This window comes from Anopheles arabiensis, chromosome 2 (assembly GCF_016920715.1).
Source record: "Anopheles arabiensis isolate DONGOLA chromosome 2, AaraD3, whole genome shotgun sequence".
NCBI classification, from domain to species: domain Eukaryota; kingdom Metazoa; phylum Arthropoda; class Insecta; order Diptera; family Culicidae; genus Anopheles; species Anopheles arabiensis.
The window spans coordinates 111,740,840-111,764,032 of NC_053517.1; the positions used below are offsets into that span (position 1 = coordinate 111,740,840).

Here is a 23,193-nt window from a genome sequence, read left to right on the forward strand (position 1 = left end):
TGATCAAGGATGAAATGAATTGAATGGTCATTTGAAGCGTGATCATCTAGAACACACATAAAAAAAACGGACACAAGAGCGGTGGATGGACTAATGAGCGTGGTAAAAAGCACGGAAAGGAAGCATTACACGCGCAGACCGTTGATAGTGCTTATCAAAAAAAGGTCCATATTTCGTTCAATTATTTCAGGCTCTTTGCACTCATTGTATATCAGTCTGAACGCTGCAGAGTCGAGTGAGGCTCTGATGATCAATGCTTAGTACTACGTGACGACTGGATCGACAGGGATCGTATCCGACCAGATCAAAGGAGCCAAGAAAGCAACACGGCATGGATAATTGGCATAACGCCCTTTTATGGATGAGTTGGTTTTTTGGGTTGTGTGTTTTGGTAAGTACCATCATGCATCTTGCATTGTGATGGACCCATATTTCACGACTGTGTCGTTCTACCTTTTCAGCTATACGTTTGCACCGTAAGGGCCAGTCTTAAGCAGTGGAAAGGGCGGTTTGGGCAAGCGGTAACATTGAAGCCGAATCCAGCAGGTTCGAACAGCGCCAGTGGACTCCGGTGTGTGGACGCTCAAGAGCCTATGTTTTACAATTTCTGTTATGTACATATTTTCTAGGAAACTTGCCCGTATCGGTATATGTAATTGAACCCGACACAAAGCATGGACCATGCATTGTTCATTTAAATTACGACAGTTTGTTGAAAGACTCGAAGCCTTCGAAACCGAAACTAGAACTCCTTGATACCGTTCAGCACGGAAGTACGGTTAATTTAGTTGGCGATATTTGATAGCAATTTATTTAGTGTGATTTAGTGTTGCATAGGATAGTAGTAGTAATATTTAACGTAATAAAAATTAAACCCGCTTCAACAATCATTCCTGCGTGTCGGCGACCTAGACGTTTGCCACCCAACAAGATCAGCTGTCATCGTGAACTGTCATCGCGCGGAATAACAACGAAGCAAAACAACGAATAGTGGTGATTGGTTTTCCCCCGAAAGAGAAGCTGCTAGGTGAGTTTGTGAAGCGGTTCCTGTATTTAAGAAGTGTAGTAAACACCCTTAACAAACTCCATAGTTGCTGGCCACTAGCGGTATACTTCCTATTCCTACTGATTAATGGCTATGAAGGCTAAAGACTGATGTAGAGCCGCAAAAGCAGAAAGCTCTGTCGGCTGGAAATACACGGCCGCTTCATTAATGTGTGTTTGGTTGAGTGCGATTATTATACTATTGCGATAGCCCACAGAGAGCATTCGGAAGTTGTGGAGAAGATGTATGTGAATGTAAAAAATGTGTGTTTTTTTATTTGGTGTTTGCTTTAGCAGCTTAACAAACAAGTGTAACAGCATCTGTTACATTATTTGCGATGCGGGCAGCATCAACCTGTGTCGAATGATGGGTGTCGAACACCGTGTCGGGTTGTGAAGTAAAAGAAGCATTCGTGTTTGTTTTTGTGTTGGCATTGCGCTGGGTAATCAGTTTATAGTTTTATTACTTGATCACTGATACGTGCGAGATGTCGGGCATCAAATAGTGAGAAACAATCTTTATCAGCGAACGAGAGCGACGTGTCACTTATTATCGGGCTCAAGGAACGAAGCGACGGTGCACTATGTACCTTTGTACGTAGCGATGCGTTGTTGTTGTGTTGTGTAGCAGTTACACACACCCGCGAGCATACAACATATCTAAGGAGGCTAGATGATAATTTACCATCCCTCCTTTTGCTGTAACCTTCCTCATGTATATAAGTGATGTGCACCTGTGGAGCATTCTCACCCGATTTGACTGCATTGCATTGTGAGCTCTCTGTGGTGAACAGCCATTGTTCATACAGCGCACTGCACGTGGGTTTGGTGTGAATGTTTTTGTGCATTTTTCTTTTTATCAGTGCAACATTTTAACTAGCATGACTTGTTAATTTTCTTTCCAGAAACCGTTGGTGCATGCTCATCAAGCCGGCGCCAGCTTACTGATTATCTCTGGCGCATCCACTCCATCTGCTGCTGCCGCCTATGTACGGCGTAAATCAATCCGCAATTAATTTTTCATCATGATTCAAGGCTACGGCTCGGTCACTCAAGCCCTACTGGGGACGCTTTTAACATGGGGGTTAACGGCCCTTGGATCCGGGCTGGTGGTATTGCTGAGAGGTAATCAACGGAAATCGTTGGATATATCTCTTGGCTTCGCAGCCGGCGTCATGATTGCAGCCTCGTTTTGGTCCTTACTTGCACCAGCGATTGAACTGGCCGAAAATTCGCACATGTATGGCAGCAAAGGCGAGTTTGCTTTTATACCCGTTGCGGTAGGATTTCTGTTTGGCGCTATTTTTGTATACGGTACCGACAAAGTCATCTCTTACTTGGGCATTAACAGCCCAACGATGATGATTGGTAAGTATCTGTTTTTTTTATTGTGGAGCTACGATTAATCCGTTCGGTTTGAAATTCTTGTACGGTTTATTTCTAGCTCTTACCAATGCCAACAAAGACAAGGCAGATATTGCTATGGATGATCAAGTCTCTGCTGAGCATGGCAAAAGCTCATACGCTGGAATGGCACCAAATCCTGCAGATCATTCGTTAGCAATCGGAATGGACAGCTTTGCAGACTGCCTTAATGCACAGCACGGTAGCGTGTCTCGGAAGCGAAGGAAGGGTAGCGCTACGACATCGGTCAAGGAACAGGCTGTGTATACAAACAACAGCCAAAGTCAGTTGGACGCACAGTTGTCGCAGTGGAAACGAATTATGCTGTTGGTGGTAGCGATCACAGTGCACAACATACCAGAAGGTTTAGCCGTAGGCGTTAGTTTTGGTGCAATTGGAACGACCGAGTCGGCCACATTTGAAGCAGCTCGGTATGAGGAGATACAGTCTCTATTGGCATGCAATATTGCTTGTAATTGATGTTGTTTTATTTATGTTCTAATTCATAGCAATCTGGCGATTGGCATTGGTATACAGAATTTCCCAGAGGGCTTAGCAGTGAGTTTACCGCTACATGCTGCTGGGTTTAGTTTGGGGAAAAGCTTTTGGTACGGGCAGCTTTCGGGCATGGTGGAACCTATATTTGGAGTGCTCGGGGCAGTTGCTGTCAGTGTCGCCACCATCATACTGCCATATGCCTTATCGTTTGCCGCTGGCGCCATGATTTACATAGTAGCCGACGATATTCTTCCGGAAGCACATGCCAGGTATGATCTGTTGCAGCTAGAATGCAACTAGTAATTATCGGTTTAGTAAGATATTAGCTAACTGCAAGATTGTATACATTCCAGTGACAATGGACTAATAGCAACGTGGGGTACGATCGCAGGCTTCGTAGTAATGATGTGTCTAGATGTGGGGCTTGGATAAGACGGATCTGATGGAGATGTATGTAGTCTGAGTTTTATGGGAATGACTGCGTTCTGGATGACGGAACGCTGCATCTGGATTGAACGAGCCAGTGTCTACTAAATGGTACTTGATTCTAAGTATTATAATGAATTGTGAATTATATTTTTTGTTCCAATCACTCACTTGATTATGGATCAGTGTATAGATTTTAATTTAATTTTTTATCGGCACACTACAAATCAGAAACATAGTGCTTAAATAAACATCTAATTAATGCTGATTATAGCGGTATAATTTTAACTGGTTTGTCTGCTGTTTTGCATTAGGTTGATGTACGTTTCAATCGAAATAATGTCACATTTAGTAAATCAAAGCTCGTTGGTGGCATTTTCAGCTTCTACATTTTAACATTTCGTTCCAGCTGTGTGCACTTTGTGGTCAACAGCCAATTTATTCGCTGCCAAGCGAGCTGTCAAATAACTGTCTCCCATAATCCGTGGCGTTTGATTATTCGTGCAGTACAGGTGTTGTGAAATGCGAAGGTATTGCATGCTCCACAGCAAATAATATAAAAATAGTGCAAAAGTATTACGAAATTCGCAATAAGATGATTCGAGCCACGAGCAGGCTCACAGGATCGGTATAGAAGACGATTGGTAGTACTTAATTTTGTCATTCTGTTTAACCTTTGCAATTATGTTTACAGCTTTGCCGCGAGGTTCGCGTGGGGTTCGCCGTAAATCTAGTGCATTCGGAAAACCGGACCCCAACCGAATTAGGTTGCTCATATGTTGCTCACCGATGTCCCACAACTACAATCCGAAATGCGCGAAAGATATATACCGGACGTATATTGGCCACTGTATCGACGAATGTGCATGATGTGGAATCTAAAGATGGCTTTCTGAAACGATTTATCAAGAAAATGGGATGGATTGATAATTCTGCTACAAGATTGCGCGTTTCCAGCTGTTTACTTTACGAATCCGTCGTTGACCATATCAACTATTCGCAGTTCTTCGAGTACTTCAATATGCCAGATACGTTCAATACCTGGTTCTTGATCACGGAACTGCATGTATGGATGTTGCTTGTACGATCCATGGCAGAAGGGGATGAAAAGGGCGCCGCTGGACGATTTATGCGTAACTGCATCGTAGAAACCATGTGGAATGATGTGACTACCCGAGCCAAGCAACTGACAATGGACAATCCATCGGCGGTGCGTCCACAAATACAGCAACTCTCCGAACAGTTCCAGGCAGCGCTGATTTCGTACGACGAGGGTATTAGCTACGACGATAAAGCGCTAGCGGCTGCCTTGTGGCGCCGGTTTTTGGGCGGACGATGTGACGACTACGAAAAGCTGGAACTCTTGGTCGGATATGTACGCAAGCAGGTAGGTCGATGAATGAATGCATCCACCGTACAAAATATGGACTCAACATTTGTTCAACGTCATTCTGTAGGTCTCGATGCTTGATCAGCTAAGCAGATACGATTTTGCTATCAAACCAGCGATCAAATGGGCACCATTAGTTGAAAGTAGACAACCTACATAGCCTAAACGGTCAAAAGAGTGAACGAGTTTTCGGATCCATCGGCTATGCACTGCCGTATGTACTACCCGTGGCCGAATGGTTCGAGAAAGTAGTTCTATGTAAAGGTATGTGCATTATTTATACATAGCAGAACATGTCGTTGAAATGTGATGTACCTATAGGCGATGGTGCGCATAAGGGATGAAATGAAATAATTTATCTGTGTTGTGATGCGTACTTCTATGTTTTACTTCCACACATGAATAACAACAATCTTAAAGCAATCCATTTTAAATTCGTGTACAGCAGTGCAAAAACAAATATTTTTGATATTTTTTTGTTGAAATTCTTAACAGCAAACATCAAGCAAAGTTAAACATTTCAGTTTTAAGATTTCTTTCAATTTGTCCGCATGTAACGGATTGCACGATTAGCTCAACCAAATAGATTAATTAGTGTAAAGTAGCTATTTGAATCCTGAAAATTAGTTGAATAATAACGAAAATAAAAAGACTCGTTCGTCAGCATATCATGTCCAGCAAACAATAAAGTAATATCCGAAATTAGCAGAATCTACCTACATTTCAGAGATTAAAAAAAAAATACTTTTGCTACTACTTTTGACTGTTTTGCTTAGAAAAGATTAAAACGTTTACTTTCCCTAACAGTTTCAATTTGCTAGTTAATTTAACTTGGTTACAGGGCTACGCAATGAAATTTTAAATACCGCTTTATTATAAGGTGTTGGAATCAGTTCCCATAACGGTCCTGGAACTGATACTAAACCCATTCCGGTCTTGGAGCTGATACTAAACCCATAACGGTTCTAGAACCGATACCGAACCCATTCCGGTTCTAGAACGGATACTGAATCCATACCGTTCCCGGAACTGATGTTTAATCCCTACTGATTCTGAAATAGCTTCCGATTTAATTCTGCTCCTGAACGCTCCCGCCCCTTGATCTTTTCTGGATTCGGAACGAATCTTGAACCGGGTCCGGATCTGGAACAGACACAGTTGCTGTTCCGATCGAGTAACTGATCTCGCTGGTCGAAAACCCATACTCGCAGTATAAGTGCAGCGCAGGAAATAGTGTAGTAATTAATCGTAAGAATTTTAGCCCAATTTGTATTGCGATTATGATGATTAGTTCGGAACAATCTTCTACTCATACGAGAACACATTGAAAGCATATCGACAGTCCTTTTATTATTATTTGTTGTATATTTATTCAAATATCTTGTACTTCAAATATTTGTAGTTAAAATATGGCCTATATTACGAATACAATTTTAAAACGTTCAATCGTATGAAATTAACTGGCATACTCACGATTAAAAGAGAGCTCGTGAGTATTGTAGTTTTTAGGCATTTGCTTAGGGAGTATTTGTATTTTTATGCGTTGGTTTCTTACGATCACCTGGAGCTATTGCCACTTTTTAACTTTAGGGCCGTAGTATGAAGATCCCAATCGTACATTTGCAGTGCATCACTGCATTCCTGCAGCGAGAGATTAAATGATTCGAGAATGGTTTGCAGCTTGCATAACTTGATTGCTTTGTGTATATCCCAGTCAATAAACTCCAGCGTTAGCAAACATTGTGCAGGAGAAGGCTAAAGGCGAAAAAAAGAAAATAGATTGTGAAAAAAACTTTCTGCCTGCGGGGAAGAGTTGGCGAACGCTACCTACCTTTTTACCAAGGACCTTTGACATGATTCTTACTTCATCGGACTCTAGTCCTCGGGCACGTCCTTTAGGCTTTTCGGCAAACTCTAGCAAATCTTCACAGCTGACAAAGTTCATGGACTTTTTCAATTCGCCTTCGGCAGTTGGCTGTGTGGTACGATCATGCTGTTCATTTTCGGCACTGGGTGGTTTGATCGGTTGTCGCGTTTGGTGGAACTCGCTGCTATTAATACTGTCAAAGACAATGGACGCTTCAAATCCGTCCACCAGATCGGTAGCTGCCGTTGAACCTCCGATGCCGTGGGGTGTCGGACAGGAGTCGGCGTCATTCTCTAATATCGATTCACAGTGCAGCGAGGCTGTATCAATGCAAAAGCTGTTGTGCGTCTGAAAAATGTCTAAATTTTCGTACGTTGGATCGCGAGATTCCGACTCGGGGGCAATGGAAGAGAGCATCAGTGGTGCTGGAGGTGGTGGAGGTGGTGGTGGCTGCCTTCTTTGTGCCGACGCACCTAACACGCTTGCATCGCTTGCCGTTCGTCGACGCGTAAGAATTGCGCTAGCAGCTGGTATAGTGGCAGGAAGTGTTGTTGTGGTTATCTTGTTGGATAGTGTGGAAGAGTGTTGTTCACCGCACACCATAGGCAGAGGATTAGCCGATACGCTGGGAAAATTGTTCTGTAGAAATTCCTTGCTGTATCCCTTCTGCTGCGCCAATTGTTCAGTTGCATTCGAGGGCAAATCAGTAAGAGCTTCATCGATTTCGCCCAGCTTAATTGATTCTATGGACTTGTGCAATACATCCAAATTGCTGCACTCATCCGGATCGTTTCGCAGATGGTCGTCGTGGATGTTGTTGCCAGCTGTGGTGGGTTCTGCCGTATCCGTGATAGAAAACACGTTTGATTTTTCATCGATCGGTGTAACTTGGGTGACTTTATTCAACGTACGCTGCAATCCAGCCGCAGGTATTATAAGCGGATACTTCCTGACGTGCCGTTTTTGATTGACTGGTATCGTTTTGTTGCGGTCACGAGGAGGCAAGGGAATTGGATTATCCGTCCCTTCGGCGGCAGTCCTCGTTTCGGTCAGAGTTGATGTCAGCGCATTGTTATACGTGTACTCGGGATTCGTCAGGTAGCTTGGGCTTTCGGCCTGATTTGTTGAACCTGACGCCGTATCCAGCTGCTCTTCCCATGACACCTGATGGGTGCTAATCTTGTTCTTTGATCGCGGTACGATGGAGAAATTTTTGTTCCTCATCATACGCAGTGGATTACATTCGGCCGTAATATTGTCGCACATTGATCCTTCGGAGAGCAGCAAATCGGCTTCTTCTGGAGACTTGGGAGCAGGTTCTGACGGTGGGGAACAGCAATCGATGTCCTTGAATCGGAAGCTCGCGGTTGCAAGAGAGTTGGTCAATTTTGCCCGTGGCAATGTGGAACAGGTAAAGCTACTGTTCCCTCCTTGGCCGACACTGTTCGAGAAGCCGCCGCTGGCACCTGACGTACAAGGGTTTTCTACCAGGCTGTTGTACGCTATTCGTGCCTCCTCGGTAATTGTGCTCTGTAACAGGGAAACAAGGAAAACAGGGAAGGACGGCCAAAGCAAACAGTCAAAACAAAATTAAAGAAATAAAGGCAAAACCAAAAAATAATAAGCAAATACAAAACATAATTAATAATAAAGATACCAAATAAACCAATCTTAACATAACACTGGTTAGTACAACGTTTCTGAAATTTGGCGTTGTTCCACTCTTGATGCTTGAAACCATCAAACAGTGCTATCTAAATTTCGACAGGTAGAAAATTTGCATTAAATAATAATAGTGATCTCCTAGAGCACAAGGAAACACACTAATAAAGACACAGTTTTTTCTATGCATGCAGAAAATTTTCCCTTGTTATTCATGTATGTGTATTACGATACATCGTAAATAGAAAAGACAAATAGTAGAGGCTCAGTTTGAAAACGACCGATCTTTCCATTTAACGTCAGCTTCTGTGTGTCTAATTGGAAAGATATTTGGAGTATACCCTACCGCGTACCTTCGATGCTCGTTCAAACATACTGCAACAGAATTCCTCTTTCTGTATTTACACTGTGTTTCAAGCGTCAAGCCGCTTTCAACTATCGGTGCTTCAATATTGGCAAACGTTTTTAATCAATAGAACCTAATGATACGATTTATCGAATGGTGATACACTTGAGTAATTCTTACGACGTTGTAACATAATCATAATATGTTTGATTAATTTTAAATGTTATTTTCCAAAACTGTTCCATTATTGCTTTCAATATTGTGCAATGCAGTTAGTTTGTTAGTGTCGCAAATGTCTTATTTTAGAGCATATCTTTTTTTACACCCATATCATAATATAGTAAATGGAGTGTAAGATGTAGTCTTGATCAAACTTTTGCCAGTTGTGTGGTTTGAAAGGAAACATTTGGGATTAGATTCCCCATACACGATAAGAACCGCTGATTGGCGACTCTTAATGGTCAGAAAGCTAACGTAAGGTTCGCTAGTATTGTTGGGTAGTGCATACATATACCATTTCCAACGACTCAAGGTGCTGGAGAGGGAGGCATGATCGGTAAGCATTCCACAGGACGGCGGAAATCAATGGAGTCTGTCTCGGTAGAGGACGTATCACTGGAATAGTGTCTGTCCGATTGCCCAACGCTTTTGTAGATGGTTGCTGGCTGTTGCTGTCGCCAGAGCATATCATTGTGTTTCACGAATGCGCCATGTATCTTTTCTGGCCACTGAAATCCTGGCTGTGGCTGAGCTTGCAAGTGTGTGGCAAGTGTTGCGTTTGTTCCTGCGATTGGCGTCACTGGATTAGTTTTAGCAGTCGCTGGGATGACGGTCGGTTTTTGAACTGGTTGCTGTCCTTGCCCGGCTGCCGTTCCCGTCGGAAAGTAGCTTTGTGTGGTGGGGCTTTTGCCTGTCAGCTTCGAAACGTCGAACTCTGAGTAGAGATACTCTCGCTCGAGAGCCTTGTTTGTGTAGTTTGGCGCTTCGGTTCCGCCAAATTTGGCACCGCTCACTAGCGATACGGATCCTGGGGATGAAGCAGCTGGTACCATGGACGATGAAGCTGCAGCTACAGCTGCTGCAGGCACCGCGGCCGCCGGCAGCTTGTGCGTAGATGTGGTCGTTAGCTTTCCTTCCGATTGTAAATGCGCATGGCGTACTCCGAATTCGTAGATGCTTTCGTCTTCCTCGTCATTGTCTCTAATGCCGAAATCGTCAGCGTAGTGATAGGGAGGGTGCTGTAAATGATTATAATACTGGCGTCGGTCGCTGTGGTAGTTATATTGCGGAGCACTTTTGATGCTCGCATTTGAACCGTAGAGCTTATCCTGGCTGCTGGCACTGTTGCTATTTGATTTTCGAGTCATGTAATGATGCCTCCGGCGCCGAGTGGCCGTTGTGTGAAGCCGGGTCCGTATGTCACATTCGGAATGGGCTAGATTACGGTCGAGTTCGCTCTCACTGCTAGACGAAGAGCTGTCGACCATGTTTATCGGATTGTAGCTGAGACGTCGCAAGTTCCGAGCGCGAATGCTTCTAGGTTTGTAGGTTATTACATTACGCGCTGTTGTTAGTAGTGGCGGTACCGATGGCTGCGATTCACTCTGCGTTTTGACAATCATTCCACTTTTATTAGAAGTTAGCGATGGTTTCAGTTCATAGTTTTCCGTAAAGGATAAAGATCGTTGGCGTACTGCGGATGAGGATGGGGCAGTTATAGAAGCTGAACTATCTTCATACTTTCGGCCCTGCATTGGCGTGTTGTAAATTTGATAGAGCTGGTTTATTTTTTGGCTTTGCTGCTGTTTGCTACCAACAGCGCCCGTTTGCTGCAGAACGGAAGCCGAGCCAAGCACCTGGCTTTGCTGTTTGCGCGTCAGCTCTGAAAGATATTCATTCTTGATGTTGTAGTAATCCGACCGTTCCTTCGGGCGAGCGTCAAATGAGCGAAATTTAAAATCGCGAATACCATACTTATTGTTGTGATCTTGCTGCATCGTTGGCTTAGGAGACGTTCCGTTTAACTCCGAGAAACAGCGACTGACTCCGCCACTGGTTGGAACATTTCCAGCAGCACTTCCTCCCAAACCAATGCTTGGCGGACTCTTGCCGGTGACGGACGATGATCCGGAAGATCCTTTCTCGCTGAGAGCACAATTTACCCGCGAATTGGATGATTCAATTGAAGAATTTCGTATAAGCGATCCTGATGGGGGACTCTTTTGAAATGGCGACGATGAACACATCATGGAAGAGTAACATTCGACGAAGAGCGTTTCGGCAGAATCCGCCTTTTCGAGCTCGTGGTAGGTCTGTAGAAAGTCCAGATTCAGCGCATTTAGAGTTTTTTCGATATCTAGCAAATTTTCTCCAATCAAATCACGCGTTTTCTTGTCGAGCGTTTTGCTACCGTTCAGTTTAGCCGTCACCGAAGACAGGTCAGTCGTCATGTTGAATGGCTGTTTGCTTAACAACTCCCGCGACTTCTTGAAACAAAAGTCCGACGATTCTTTATCGAACAAGGGTATTCTGATGTCATTGTTCTGACAATTTTCTATCCCTGTCAGAGATCGATAGCGCTGTTTGAGGCAAAGCAGGATATTTGCCATTTTGAAATTCAATGCGTAAACCCGTATTAAACACGCAACCAAATAATATATATAATAAAGAAAAACAACAAATCCGTATGGGAAGAACATATCATAGTCGAGTTTTGGTTGGTGGCAGTATTAATGCGTGTGTTTGACGGTTTGTGGGACGTGTATGCAAACAAGAACACCAAAAGGATAAGGGAAAAGTAACGCAAAAATGGAGGGAAAAATCGTATGGGGAAACTTGTAGTTATATCCATTTGCGTGTACGAAAAACAAATTACAGATCAATAGAATCATCGAGTTCATCTATGAACTGTACGGTATTTCATATTCATGTTTGTGTGATAGTGAGCATTGATAATATATGTGATGATCATGTTGAATGTGATTTTTTTTATGAATCGAGTATGTAGATGGTTGAACATATTAGAACACACATACGGATATGAAAACGAAAGCGATTTAAAAGTTACACAATCAAAACAAAAAGATTAGAAAGAGAAATAGAGTGGGGGTAGACAGATAAAAAGATTTGAAACCCATTTAAAACACGAGCCGAAACATAAAAATTTAACACAATTCAGCAATAAAGTTAATGGAAATGCAACAGAGTTGTCGATGGGCGTGAGAGAAAAAAGAAAAGAAACATATTTTTGAATGATAACGGATGTTAACTCAAATACATTTATATACAGAGCCAATATGGAAATGAAGCGTATGAGATGTAGAACGATGTAGGCAATAGAAGTGGAAAACGGGATTGCTCATGCCGTACCGTAACGTGAATGTGGATCAGGTTACAACACGGCAGAGTGGTAATTTAATGAGCATATGGCATCTGAAATGGTGTGCATGCAAGGGTATTGGATAACCGATATATAGTTATTGACTATAGTGTACCTGTAAATCCGGCACATTGTTCACTTCCTGAGAAAAGTTACGTTTCTCGCGATACGAATTCGTTAACGTATTCGAACTGTGAGGGTGGTGCTGTCCAGCGCCTGACAATATACCGTGATCTTTGTCCTGTAAGCCGCGTCCGGCATGTGAAGAGCTTCCAGCGCTCAAGCCAGAGACGTGCGGCTGATTGCCCGCGATGCTACTGTTCGAGGAGCCCCGTAAACCATCACCTCCAACCACATTGTGGATGTGTGGAAAGCGGAAGCTGAATTTACGCTTCGGGCTCAATGTTTGATGGTTTGCATCCGTCACCAGGTCCGTCATGGATCTGTGCAAATGGGAATCAATAATAAACAGAGTCCGTACAACAGCTGTGTGGTTAGTTTTGTAAACTTACTTGGCACTTATTTCATTTGCCATTTCAATCACTTGATTCAACAATTTTTCATCTTTCATTGAAATGGGTTTAACTGTGCTGGCTTTCTTGGGTTTTGCTTTACTTCCTACAAATGAGAACAACGATAAACGAACATTAATACTCGCTGCGTACCAGGGCACAGGCGCTGCTACCAGTTTATGGCACGTTCATCACCTTTGCTACCAAGTGTTCCCGCACTAGTAGAGGAACTAGTTTTTCGACTCATTTTAGACGACAGTTCTGCCAGCTCGTTACGCATGTTAGTATTCTCCGCGTCGGGGGACAGCGGTACGCCCTGCTCAGAGATTGTGCTCATGGATTTGAACACATGTTCCATTTCGTCCATCAAAGAAGGTCCTTGATCGAAAACTTTCTCCGTGGCGATGTCATCGTCGGAGATTTCATGATATTCATGCTGATTTTGTCCATCCCTTGAGGACGTTGCGACCTTAGTGGGAAGAAGAATATAATTAAAATATTCAGCATGCAGCATACTTTCGGTTTTCAATTTACAGTGTCCATAAGAGAGAGAGAGAGAGAGAGAGAGAGAGAGAGAGAGAGAGAGAGAGAGAGAGAGAGAGAGAGAGAGAGAGAGAGAGAGAGAGAGAGAGAGAGAGAGTAGCTATGACTTACGGCTGTGTTATTGTAGGCTGCTGCATTATCCCCATTATCGTCAGCATTGATGAAGGGATTCGAGTCCTTGAAACCGCTATTACGGAAATCAAATGCACTAGTTGTGAGACCATCGACAACAGTACTTGCAGTGCCGCCGTGGTCAATTATATGATGATGATTTTCGCCGGCGTTTATGAAAGATTGGTGACCGGCTAGCTGCAGCGTTTCGGAAAAATAACCGCTCGCAGTTTGAATGGAATCCGGACTGGTAGGCGTTGGAGGAAGCAGCAAAGGCGTTTGTTCCAAATCTTCGGAAGGCTTGTACGGTGTTACAATTTGGCGTGGAAGCTATAATGAAAATGTGTGAGTATTGATGAGACAAGAGCATGCTATTGAACAGAACATTGCTTACGTTTTGTGGGCTAGATAAAAAGGCAACGTCTCCAAATGAAACTCCATCGATCCCAACGTGGCCGGTGTGTTTTAGATCGTTCTGTGGCCGGGAGATCATGTCAGTGCGTATTTTGCGCTTGCTAGATCGCTCAGCTGTTCTGCAGAAGTTGTCCCGATTTACAGACGATGGCAGACTATCTAGGTAAGCCACCGTATTCGCAGGGTTGAACAAACCCGTCTTGCCCGAATTGAGCACACCCTTCCAGTACGGCGCGTTATTATTCTTATCCAAAACGGTAATGATTTCGCCTTGACGGTACATCAGGTAATCTTTTTTGTGCTCACTGTATGCTACGATTGTTTTCAACTGTTCCGGCTTAATGTCGGGAAGCATAAGGAATATATCGCTGAATTTGGGTCGTTTGGCGGCATCATGTTGCCAGCATTTCAGCATCAGAGCGTAATATTCCTTAGGGCAGCATTCTGGTTTCTCGAGCCGTTGGTAGTGTGGTTCGTCTATTGCTTCCAAAATTTGATGTCCGGTCAGGGCAGCCCAAGGTTGAAATCCGTACGAGAATATTTCCCACAAACAAACACCAAACGCCCACACGTCCGATGCGTGCGTAAATCGCAGAAAGTTAATACATTCCGGTGCGCACCACGCAATCGGCAGCTTGAGATTAACGTTAAAGTTCGTTTGATAATAGTCCTTTCCGACGCCGAGCGCTCGGGATAAGCCAAAGTCGGAGATTTTCACCTTGTTCTTGCTGAACACTAGAATGTTACGAGCGGCCAGATCTCGGTGAATGAAGCGTTTGTTTTCGAGATACATCATACCGTTGCAGATTTGCGACGCAAATTCACACAACGTGGGCACGGTGAGAAAGCTCACTCGCAAACCCGGGTCTTTGAGGCACTCTAGCAGCGAGCGCAGATGCGCCAGCTCCGTTACGAGCATAAGTGATTCTGTATCGAGTACTACGCCATACAAGCGCACTATGTTTTCATGTTCGATGGAGTGCATCATCGCCGCCTCCTTGAGAAACTCCATCGGGTTGGACTGCATACGCTCCCGGCAAAGGCATTTGATAGCTACCTGTATTCTTTCGGAACCGTTCGTCCACACTCCTTGCTGGACAATGCCGAACTCGCCAGTGCCAAGCTGCTTGTTCACGCATATAGCATCGGGCGGGATGATATGTTTGTTGTTGGGTATTTTGCTCGGCGAAGGGCACGCTTTAATCGGTTCGACGCTCGAGGTCGGACTGTTTGGATTGTTCTCATCCTTGCGTGGCGTTTGCAGCAGCCGACGTATCTTGTTGAGGTATCCGTGCGGATAATACTTTTCGTAATACTTCCGCAAACGTCTGATTTCGGGTCGCGATAACCCACTAACTTGTCTTAGATCCTCATCGGTTGCATACTTAAGGTGTGTGACGTTCGTTATCTTCAGTTCGTTTCTGCAAATACAAAAAGGATATTTAACAAAAACAAACCCATTTTGAAGAATTTTAGCGGCTCAGGCAACCTACTTTAATGAGTTATAATACTGCTGCAACTCGGCTTCTGCCAAAAACTCGTACAAATCCGGCACTTTGGGCTCTGAAAGGAAAAGGAATGTTTTGTTTTTTGTTATGAAGCTTTCATGTTTCTGGTGTGGCAACGATTTGGGTGGGGTGGGTGTGAAGCGTTCGTGAAAAAAGTGAGCTTATCTTATATGTGCTACTTTTAAGTCAAATGCATTATGGATTGTCCCCAAAGCTCTGTTTTTTTAATAATTGTACAAGATTGAAAGCAAACTGCACTCTTCCTAATACATTTGTAGGACGTGAAAAACTGTACCACTTTGCCAATATTTACCCATGATTGGTGCCGCACTCCACATGATGGAAGATACACGCCCTGCACGATGTGTTGTTGTATGTTATTCTGCGGCTTTACACTGCCCGTCGATCGTTAAATGTGATATAGAAATGTTTCGCACAAATCATTACGCCTTTTTCCGCACATTCATCAGTTTTGCTGCGAGGGAGGTTGGTGTGGGAGGAGGCAGTCTGGTGATAATTGCACAGTTTGCATTCCCAAACCCAACACTGCCAGTGTGCTTTTCGAGAGTGCTGATTTCATTCACTGGTCAACTATTTGATTTTGCTTACACGCCACGAACTGAGGCATAAGTTTTGTATGTTTTCATGCTTGAAGATCTTTACTACGCGAGAATACGTGAGTTATTTTTGGGACGACATCTATTCTTGTAAACTCTATTGTGGCAGGTGTGTAGTTGTGATGGTTAGAGTCGCCATTGTGAAACATTATATTTCACTGCGTCTTGTAACAATCACGACTTTAGGCATTTTCTAGGAAAGCTTGAAATGTAACACTAGAGATTGTACAATAAACAAAAAAGAAATGAATATTTATGGCTTGCCTAGTGAGTTGTACATCTTAAAAACAATCTTAGAAGAGAAAATGGCAAAGAGAATAGCAAATTAGAGCGCTTGTGTCAGATGATAAAGTGTCAAAGTTGTCAAAATTGAAACAAGTATGTGCTGTCGTCACCTGACAAAACTGTTTGACAATTATGTTTCGTCAAATGTTGAATATCTTCGTTAAATGTGTGGGGTTTTCAAATTCTATGCTACGAAATTAATATGACCGTTAAAATGATACCACCGGTTCCATTTTCAATACTTGTCTTATCTGACACGACAACCGTTCCATCACTCGAGGCCTTCCTGTACCACTAATGGGCTTTCAGTGACTTACTGATTACACATATAGCAGGATAGTCAGTCCTATCTATGGGGGCACGGTCCATTCAGGGCTTGAACCCATCACGGGCATGTTGTTAAGTCGTACGAGTTGACGACTGGTGATACATATCGGTCTACATTTTCAATACACATTATTTAAATCTTTAGTGCATTTTATACTATTGCAAGTAAATAAGATCATAAGTAAGATAATGTTTCGGATACATTTGGGTGTTTTTTATTTAATAATATGAAAATTCGGCCAGTAGTTGTCTGGATGTTTATTGTATTATTATTAAACCACTCAAAGGAAAAGTTATACCACGTGTCATTAAAACCTAGCAATAGGATTCTCTTCGACTAAAACGTGCATATCTTGCTGAACAATTGGTTAAGTATCTGATTTGGGGGAGGGTTTCTCTTTAGATGACCGTTACAAGTTGTAGCTAGTTGTTATGTTGCTAATGGTGGTATGCTGGGCATAAAGTTTAATACATCTCACTAGCTGATAACGATTAAAGTTAGTGTGTGTGTTTTTTGTTTACCAGTTTTTGATTGTACACAATGTGATCGTTTATTGAAACATGTTACGTTTAATGAGGTGTCGACTCGGTTACGATAAACATCGAAAGTGAGTTATTCTTATGTAAGAAACAACAAACACAAATTTGAGTGTGTTAATGCACTGCATTATGTTATTAGGATGCGTGCATAAATGAAGGTGAGTCAGTGTTCACACGAAATTAAAATGTTCCTACTGTGCATTACAAACGGTTAAGGTATGAGATATCCAGACGAGATTTGCTTAAACTTTGTGGTGATGCTAACCCTGGTGCGCATTGTTTTGTTTGGCTTCACTAGATTTAATCAGTTGAACCGAAGGCAAGCAATATCGTTTGTTTTTTTTTGCGGATGGTGTAACGCTTCCGTTAGTTTTATCGAAATCTTTGTCGAAGAAAATTGAATTTGTAAGGCAATTTCAGTTTGTCAGTCCCTGTGAATCAAATCTGAGTTTTAATGGGATCGCAATTGCTTGTGGTATGAAGGCACCTCTGTTTTGCTTACGATTTGCTACGATTGTTTGCTACGACACTAGTCCAATAATTTGTTTTGTTGCTGTTGTTTGAAAAAAGGCAAATGTGTTTTTTCTTCTTCTTCTTCTGTTTGTTTGCATGTGGACCAAAAAGCTACAAACAACAACGGCTAATGTTCTTCTCTGTTTCTATGTTATGCTTTACAATAGTAATTAATTTGTACGCATAATCAACTCTTTCCACGTTTGGTTGTAAATGGTAGATATCACTATGACTAGCAAGCCACTACTTCGATAGAATTAGCTTTTTTTGTATGGTTGTGATTTTTTGGTATTGCTCTTTGTCGCATCACAAATGTAGGTGAATTGTTGGCAAGGGTGAGAGTTAGTTCTTATCTCGCGGTGTAGGCAGCCACTAAAACATTGCTATCGTGCTAGCCTTTAGCTGCCCTTTTGTGTGCATTGGCACGGTCGTTTCGTTTCGTTCCGCGTGCATCCAGAACCATGGGTGTTCGGGCGGGGTTTGGTGATGTTGAGTTGAAGATTTTCAAAGACACATCATCATCCGCTGTCTCACATTTTGTTGACGTAGTTTCCGGGAAACGTGCCGAAGCATCCTGTGCGTGCGGACGTGCCGACATACCAACCATCGTCACATTTCTCCAAAACGTAGACTACATCCCCTTCCAGCAGCTCTAGTTCATCGGTGTTTTGTGGTTTGTAGTTATACAAAGCGCGATAGCTGTAAGCAGACGATTGGAAGCAACTGGAAACTATAGCAACGCGTCATACGGTGGTTGTGCTAATACACTTACGATATAGGTTCATTAGATGTGTCTACGTGCAAAACTTCCGTTTTCTGAATCGTTTTCGTTTCTCGTACGATACCGGGCGAGATGCGGCCGTTGGTGTGCGAGTTGTCGAAGTGCGTTGTCAGTGCCTGTGACGTTTGGCTAGTGACTCCCAGAGCGGACTGAGGGCGGCTGACAATTGGTTCGATGTCGTAGCTCTCCTCACCATCGATGTCGGTCAGTATCTGTATGTGTGTGTTTGTGTGTGTCGAACAGCGAGAGAGAGAGAGAGAGCATACATTTTGGTTTAAAAGGGCGAACACACAGTGAAATGAGAACACTTTTGGCAATGGCTTACCTCTACATACGATACTGGAAAGATTCCCTTTTTGCTTCCTATTTTGCCTTCGAACCAGTTGTCATCCACTCTTCTCGTGAGCGTCACCAGCTCACCCTTCAGAAGCGACAGCTCGACGGCAGTTTGTGCGGTGAAATTGAACTTAGCCCTTGCCTTACCTTCCCGAGTGGGTTTCTTGGGTAGCGGTTGCTTTACATTCACGATGTCTCTAGTAAGAATCTGAGAACGAGTGTAAATGCATTAAATGCGGATTGATTGCTTTCCCTTAAGTTGGGATGGATGCTAACTGCACCTACCTCTATATAATTAGCTGGCAATAGGCCGACCGTGGCATTATGCTCTCCTTCGTACCAATTCTTATCGATTTGCCTTCTCAAATAAATTATATCGCCCTTGCGGAAAGACAGTTCCCTAGAAACGAGAGAATGTTATTGTGATGCATAAACGGGCGTGTACTGAAAACGAATACAACGGTGGTGAATTTACCTTACGCTCTGTCCCTGAAAGTTGTACAACGCTCGGGCAATGGTTTTGGGCTGCTGAACGATCAGCGGTTTCGGAGACAGATCAGCGGGAAAATCGTCATACCGGTTCAGCGGGATGGGCGATTTTTGCGACGGCAAAATGTTGTCCATGTGCCGCCGGGCATTCATGTCTTCCAATTCATGTATGTACTTCCGGCGGCGTTCTTCCTGATAAACCCGTCGCATATGCTCCGCCTGCCGATAGGCAAGTTCATCGTCCGGGATCGGTTCCTTATACTCGAACCGGATCGGCGTTTTGTAATGGATGTTGACATCACTTTCGATGTAGCGGCGCGGAGACTCTGTGAGACACAAATGTGGTTGAGGTAATGTCAAAACGTGATTCTGCTTTAGCATCGCAACAGTACTCAAGTTTGGCGGGAAATGGGGATTCGATCTTGTTAAGAGGGTACGTATCATCTTGTGTATAAGGAAATAAATGGAGTGGTGAATCATCGCCGTCTATTGCTTTAAATCCTAATGTGAAAAAAACAACTGTTTCCGTTGCCGATGTGTGTGGTTGATGTTACTAGCGGCACAAGAGCCGGCAAAAGTTAAGGAATCAGTCAGTTTTGTTTTACATCACTTTCACTTGCCTCCCCACCACTATGCGAAACAGTCCGGAGGGGGATGTTAATGCTCATGCGTCGTTCCTGTATGTTGCGGAGGCATGTTGTGCAAGAAGTATCATATTTTTATTGTACCTTGACCGCTGTTGGTCCCCTTGGTAGCTTGTTTATCTGCCCTGCAACTACGGTTTTATGCCCTTCCTCCTCAGGAGAAAGCGTGCAAATGCGAGTTGCGGCCTGTGGTGCAACTGACGCCACACGATCGTCCGTGTTTGGGGAATGACCACGCGTGCAGTCCGAGCGTGCACACACACACACCCAAACACACACTCCGTTAACATTGTTTCACAGGCTTGGTGGCTAGTAGCTATCTGTTTCGTTTTCGAGCACAACTTTGCCATGAACATAAATATGCGATTGGATAACTGCTTAATACTCGTGTATGATCATCTTTTCCGCAATTATAAAGCTGTTGAGAGCAAACCATTAGGAGTGTGGTATCGGACCCAAGTACATATAGCAGCATTGGGTAGCAGCAAAACAATAAGCAATGCCTGTGCACACTATATGCATTGTGATTCTATTAAGACGGGTGTACTAACGGTATATTTTCGTCTTCATCGTATCTTTAACGATGAACGGTCCGAATGCAGTACATTAACATAGAGGCGTCTGCCCGCGATCGGCAGAAAAGGGCAGCTAAAAGGACGGTGTCATAAACATAATCATGGTGACCATTACTAAAAAATAAAGGCACAGCAGTAAAATAAAAGCGCATCAAAACACTACCCAAATAGCATTACATCACATGTAAGACCCTCTCGGCGTTTAACGACTTACCTCGGTCGCTTCGTCTCCTGTTTTGTTGGTTGCTTTTGATAACAAACGTAATGCGCATAATTTCTTGCCCAACTAATTTCGCGTGTGTCAATTGCCAGTAAAAATCAACACTGCTGCTGTACCTTTTCTTTCACTTTATGATTTTGTTTTTTTAAATTGATGTTGCAAAAAATGCATATCGCTGCGGATAACGCTATTGTTGTATATCGGTACACTATTCCCGTAGCTTAACCTTGTGACGGATTGTCGGTGAATGATGTTAGAAAGAGCATCGGTGAGCCTAAGACTATAACGGTACGCGGTACCGGCCGCATTGATTACGCGGGAGTGTTACGCTTCGAATACAAAACCGCTCACTGCTTTTGATGAAAACGCTTCACGCGTGTGACGGACGGCAATAGCGCATTGAGAAACGAGCACAATATATTCAATTTTTTATGCTTGTGTTATCTCTTGTTTAGTCGATGATGTTTACGTCACCCATGGTAACGTATCACCATGGTACGACGATATTAGGTTGTGTATAAAGTAAGTCAGTGAGCGAACGAGCTGACATACGTGTAACATACAATTGAATTCTCCGCGAGAATGGATGAGCGATTGCGGATGGCAACTGATCTATACACTTCAGTTTCAGTTTTGTTAGCTGCATGGCAAAACGTGCTAATTTTCATTATAAACTGTTTGTTGCACACTACTAGCACATTATGCTTCGTTCAAATAACGAACCCTTTAAATTGTGTTAATTTGTCTCACTTTAACTGCAACTCGAACTGGTTAAAACATCAATCCAAAAACCACCAATTGCACCAGATGAAAAGAGGGTAGTATGAACGAACCTGCAAACATATTTGTTTAGAAGCACGTCGCGCTACTCGCACGTAAAACTGTTGTGAATCACACTCTCGAAAGCAACTGCACGAGTGACGCGACCCTTAGAGCGCGTGAACGGTGTGACCGAGAAGCGAAACCTTTGCGAAGCCACCTGTGCAAAGGCCCCAGAGCGACGCATATTTATCCCTTCCCCTTTGTACGAAGCAATCTGGCGCTCTCGAGCAGTGGCTCCCCCAGCACGCGATACCGGTAGTTTCGGTTGCATGTTGCTCGCGCATTTCTCGGTTCGCTCTCTTTTAATGTTGGGTTTTATGTGTTTGCATTCGATCGTACGCTCTTTCTCTTAGTTTAGCAGTTTTGATCAATATGTCCAGATGTATGATGTATGTTTGCTTTGAAATGTGTGCAGGTAATTATGGTTTGTTCTTCGGGTACCTCTTCCATGCTCTTCAATTCTTATGTCATTTAAACATTGTTTAACAGCAATGTGTGAAACACTGTTTCGGTGGAATACATAGTTAACACAGCATAGAGCTTGCTGTAAAGGCAGATTAGTATAGCCATAGTCAACTTGGACACAATAGATGAAGCCATCTTGTCTAAGCAGTTAAAAGAATCCTTTGAAATAAAGCAATTACATTGATTTCTGTATAAGCCTGTTTGGGATTGATACAACAATAGGCAGTTGCCACTTTTTGGATGAAAAATATAAAATAGGTAAAATAATCAAACCCCCTTATTCCTTATTCACTTGCATACACAAGTATGTTAAAGTGTTCAATACTGGATAATCAGCTGTTGCCGTATGAAGTTTAACTCGTGCTTTACTTTCACCTTCAACAGCCCTTCTAACTTTCACCAATTAGCCCCGCAATGGGACGAAGTTGCGAGAGTACCTGTGAATCCATTAGGCAAGAAGTGCCGGGTTGAGGAGGAGCAACGCATAGTAGCACCCCGAATCAGTTGCCAATGTCGCTGTGGCTTTGTTCGTAAATAACTTTTGTTGATTTTGTTGTCGCAAGATATCTTGAGATGTAATTAAAATGTGTGATTCGTTGTTCGATTGCTAATAACTTGATCAAAGGTGATGGGGGTTGGGTGTGAGGGATACGGTGCGATGATGATGCCAAGATCTCAGAAACCAAACCGAGGGGGGACGTTTTTGATCAGTGCTTCCGTCTGTGATGTTGATGTTGCGGCTGCTGTTACTGCTGCTGCTGGCAGAAAACGGACATGACTCACCTGGGCCGTTCGTGGTGATCGCGATCGGTGATGATGAAATTAAGGTTGGAGGTGGTGGTGGTGGTGGTGGTGGTGATTGTGCTCCTTTCAGGAGGGGCGAAGGGAACGTGACGTGCGGTTCTAAAGGGATGCGCAAACGAATTGAAGAGACAATGCAGTCGGGACACGGACTAGATGGTTTGATTTTGGACGATGATCGATGAGTTTGTTTGTGGGTGCGATAACATTTTGAGTATCCTCTGAACAAGGGGTAGGATATGTTAGCAGCTGATTGGGAGAATACACCAGCTTAATGCGTAATTGAGACAGTTAAACGGTTTGTTCGAAGCATAGCACAGAGTGGCAGTTGATGATGGTAAGAAGAGTATGAGACACAGAGCAGAGGGCTTAGGTTAAGTTGGTGACTAGACATGATACGTTACAGATAGCGAGCGAAAATAAACGTAAGACGTAATTGACAACATTGAGTTTAGAGAGTAGGGCTCGAAATGTTTCCACAATTGTTAGAAGAGTAATAAACAACAGTGGTTCATATAGAGTAAGTCTACGGTTCAAGAAGTAAAAATGTAAGAAATCAATTTAAAACCTTCGAATGTAACAGATGGTTTGTCGAGCTGTCCTCTCGTCCCTGCGGTTGAGTTGCCAGTCATTAATTGTATCTTTCTCCAGAGGGCTTCAGCTTCTAAGCGGCG

The 23,193-nt window shown here is 43.3% G+C and overlaps 4 protein-coding genes across 27 annotated transcripts in view; 2 read left to right on the forward strand and 2 right to left on the reverse strand.

Moving 5' to 3' along the window:
* Positions 1-233: 233 nt before the first annotated feature.
* On the forward strand, positions 234-3,660 carry LOC120908675 (zinc transporter ZIP11). 7 transcript variants are annotated; one of them, XM_040319925.1, is made up of 7 exons: positions 234-391; positions 462-546; positions 630-1,027; positions 1,950-2,412; positions 2,489-2,879; positions 2,958-3,215; positions 3,300-3,660. In XM_040319925.1, the coding sequence occupies exons 4-7, from the start codon at positions 2,070-2,072 to the stop codon at positions 3,376-3,378; spliced, it is 1,071 nt and encodes a 356-aa protein (XP_040175859.1). In that variant the 5' UTR covers positions 234-391; positions 462-546; positions 630-1,027; positions 1,950-2,069; the 3' UTR covers positions 3,379-3,660. The 7 variants fall into 7 exon arrangements, with proteins under 7 accessions (XP_040175859.1, XP_040175865.1, XP_040175864.1 ...); XM_040319931.1 differs by lacking the exons at positions 234-391; positions 462-546; positions 630-1,027 and adding an exon at positions 1,152-1,289; XM_040319930.1 differs by lacking the exons at positions 234-391; positions 462-546; positions 630-1,027 and adding an exon at positions 1,323-1,487.
* A 203-nt stretch (positions 3,661-3,863) lies between these two features.
* LOC120908676 (ubiquinol-cytochrome-c reductase complex assembly factor 1) lies at positions 3,864-5,428 on the forward strand. Its single transcript, XM_040319932.1, has 3 exons — positions 3,864-4,000; positions 4,067-4,759; positions 4,830-5,428. Exons 1-3 carry the CDS (start codon positions 3,968-3,970, stop codon positions 4,920-4,922), a joined length of 819 nt encoding a protein of 272 aa, XP_040175866.1. The 5' UTR covers positions 3,864-3,967; the 3' UTR covers positions 4,923-5,428.
* Positions 5,429-6,086: 658 nt separating this feature from the next.
* LOC120908821 (activated Cdc42 kinase-like) lies at positions 6,087-15,941 on the reverse strand. Its single transcript, XM_040320209.1, is given in 10 exon segments — positions 6,087-6,517; positions 6,594-8,159; positions 9,165-11,216; positions 12,132-12,459; positions 12,529-12,634; positions 12,724-12,997; positions 13,183-13,512; positions 13,577-15,017; positions 15,090-15,159; positions 15,418-15,941. Coding segments are annotated over 10 exon segments (6,390 nt in total). The 5' UTR covers positions 15,443-15,941; the 3' UTR covers positions 6,087-6,319.
* Positions 15,942-16,567: 626 nt separating this feature from the next.
* Positions 16,568-23,193, reverse strand: part of LOC120896718 — a 32,844-nt gene continuing 26,218 nt past the window's right edge. For 17 of the 18 annotated variants that reach the window (XM_040301079.1, XM_040301078.1, XM_040301074.1 and 14 more), the window contains 5 exons: positions 18,979-19,318; positions 18,789-18,903; positions 18,493-18,711; positions 18,159-18,379; positions 16,568-18,085 (listed from right to left, as the gene is read on the reverse strand). In XM_040301079.1, the coding sequence (XP_040157013.1) occupies positions 17,917-18,085; positions 18,159-18,379; positions 18,493-18,711; positions 18,789-18,903; positions 18,979-19,318 (1,064 nt within the window). In that variant the 3' untranslated portion in view covers positions 16,568-17,916. Of the gene's footprint in view, positions 18,086-18,158; positions 18,380-18,492; positions 18,712-18,788; positions 18,904-18,978; positions 19,319-22,501; positions 22,622-23,193 lie in introns of all 18 variants that reach the window. The other variant, XM_040301083.1, reaches the window with a different exon arrangement.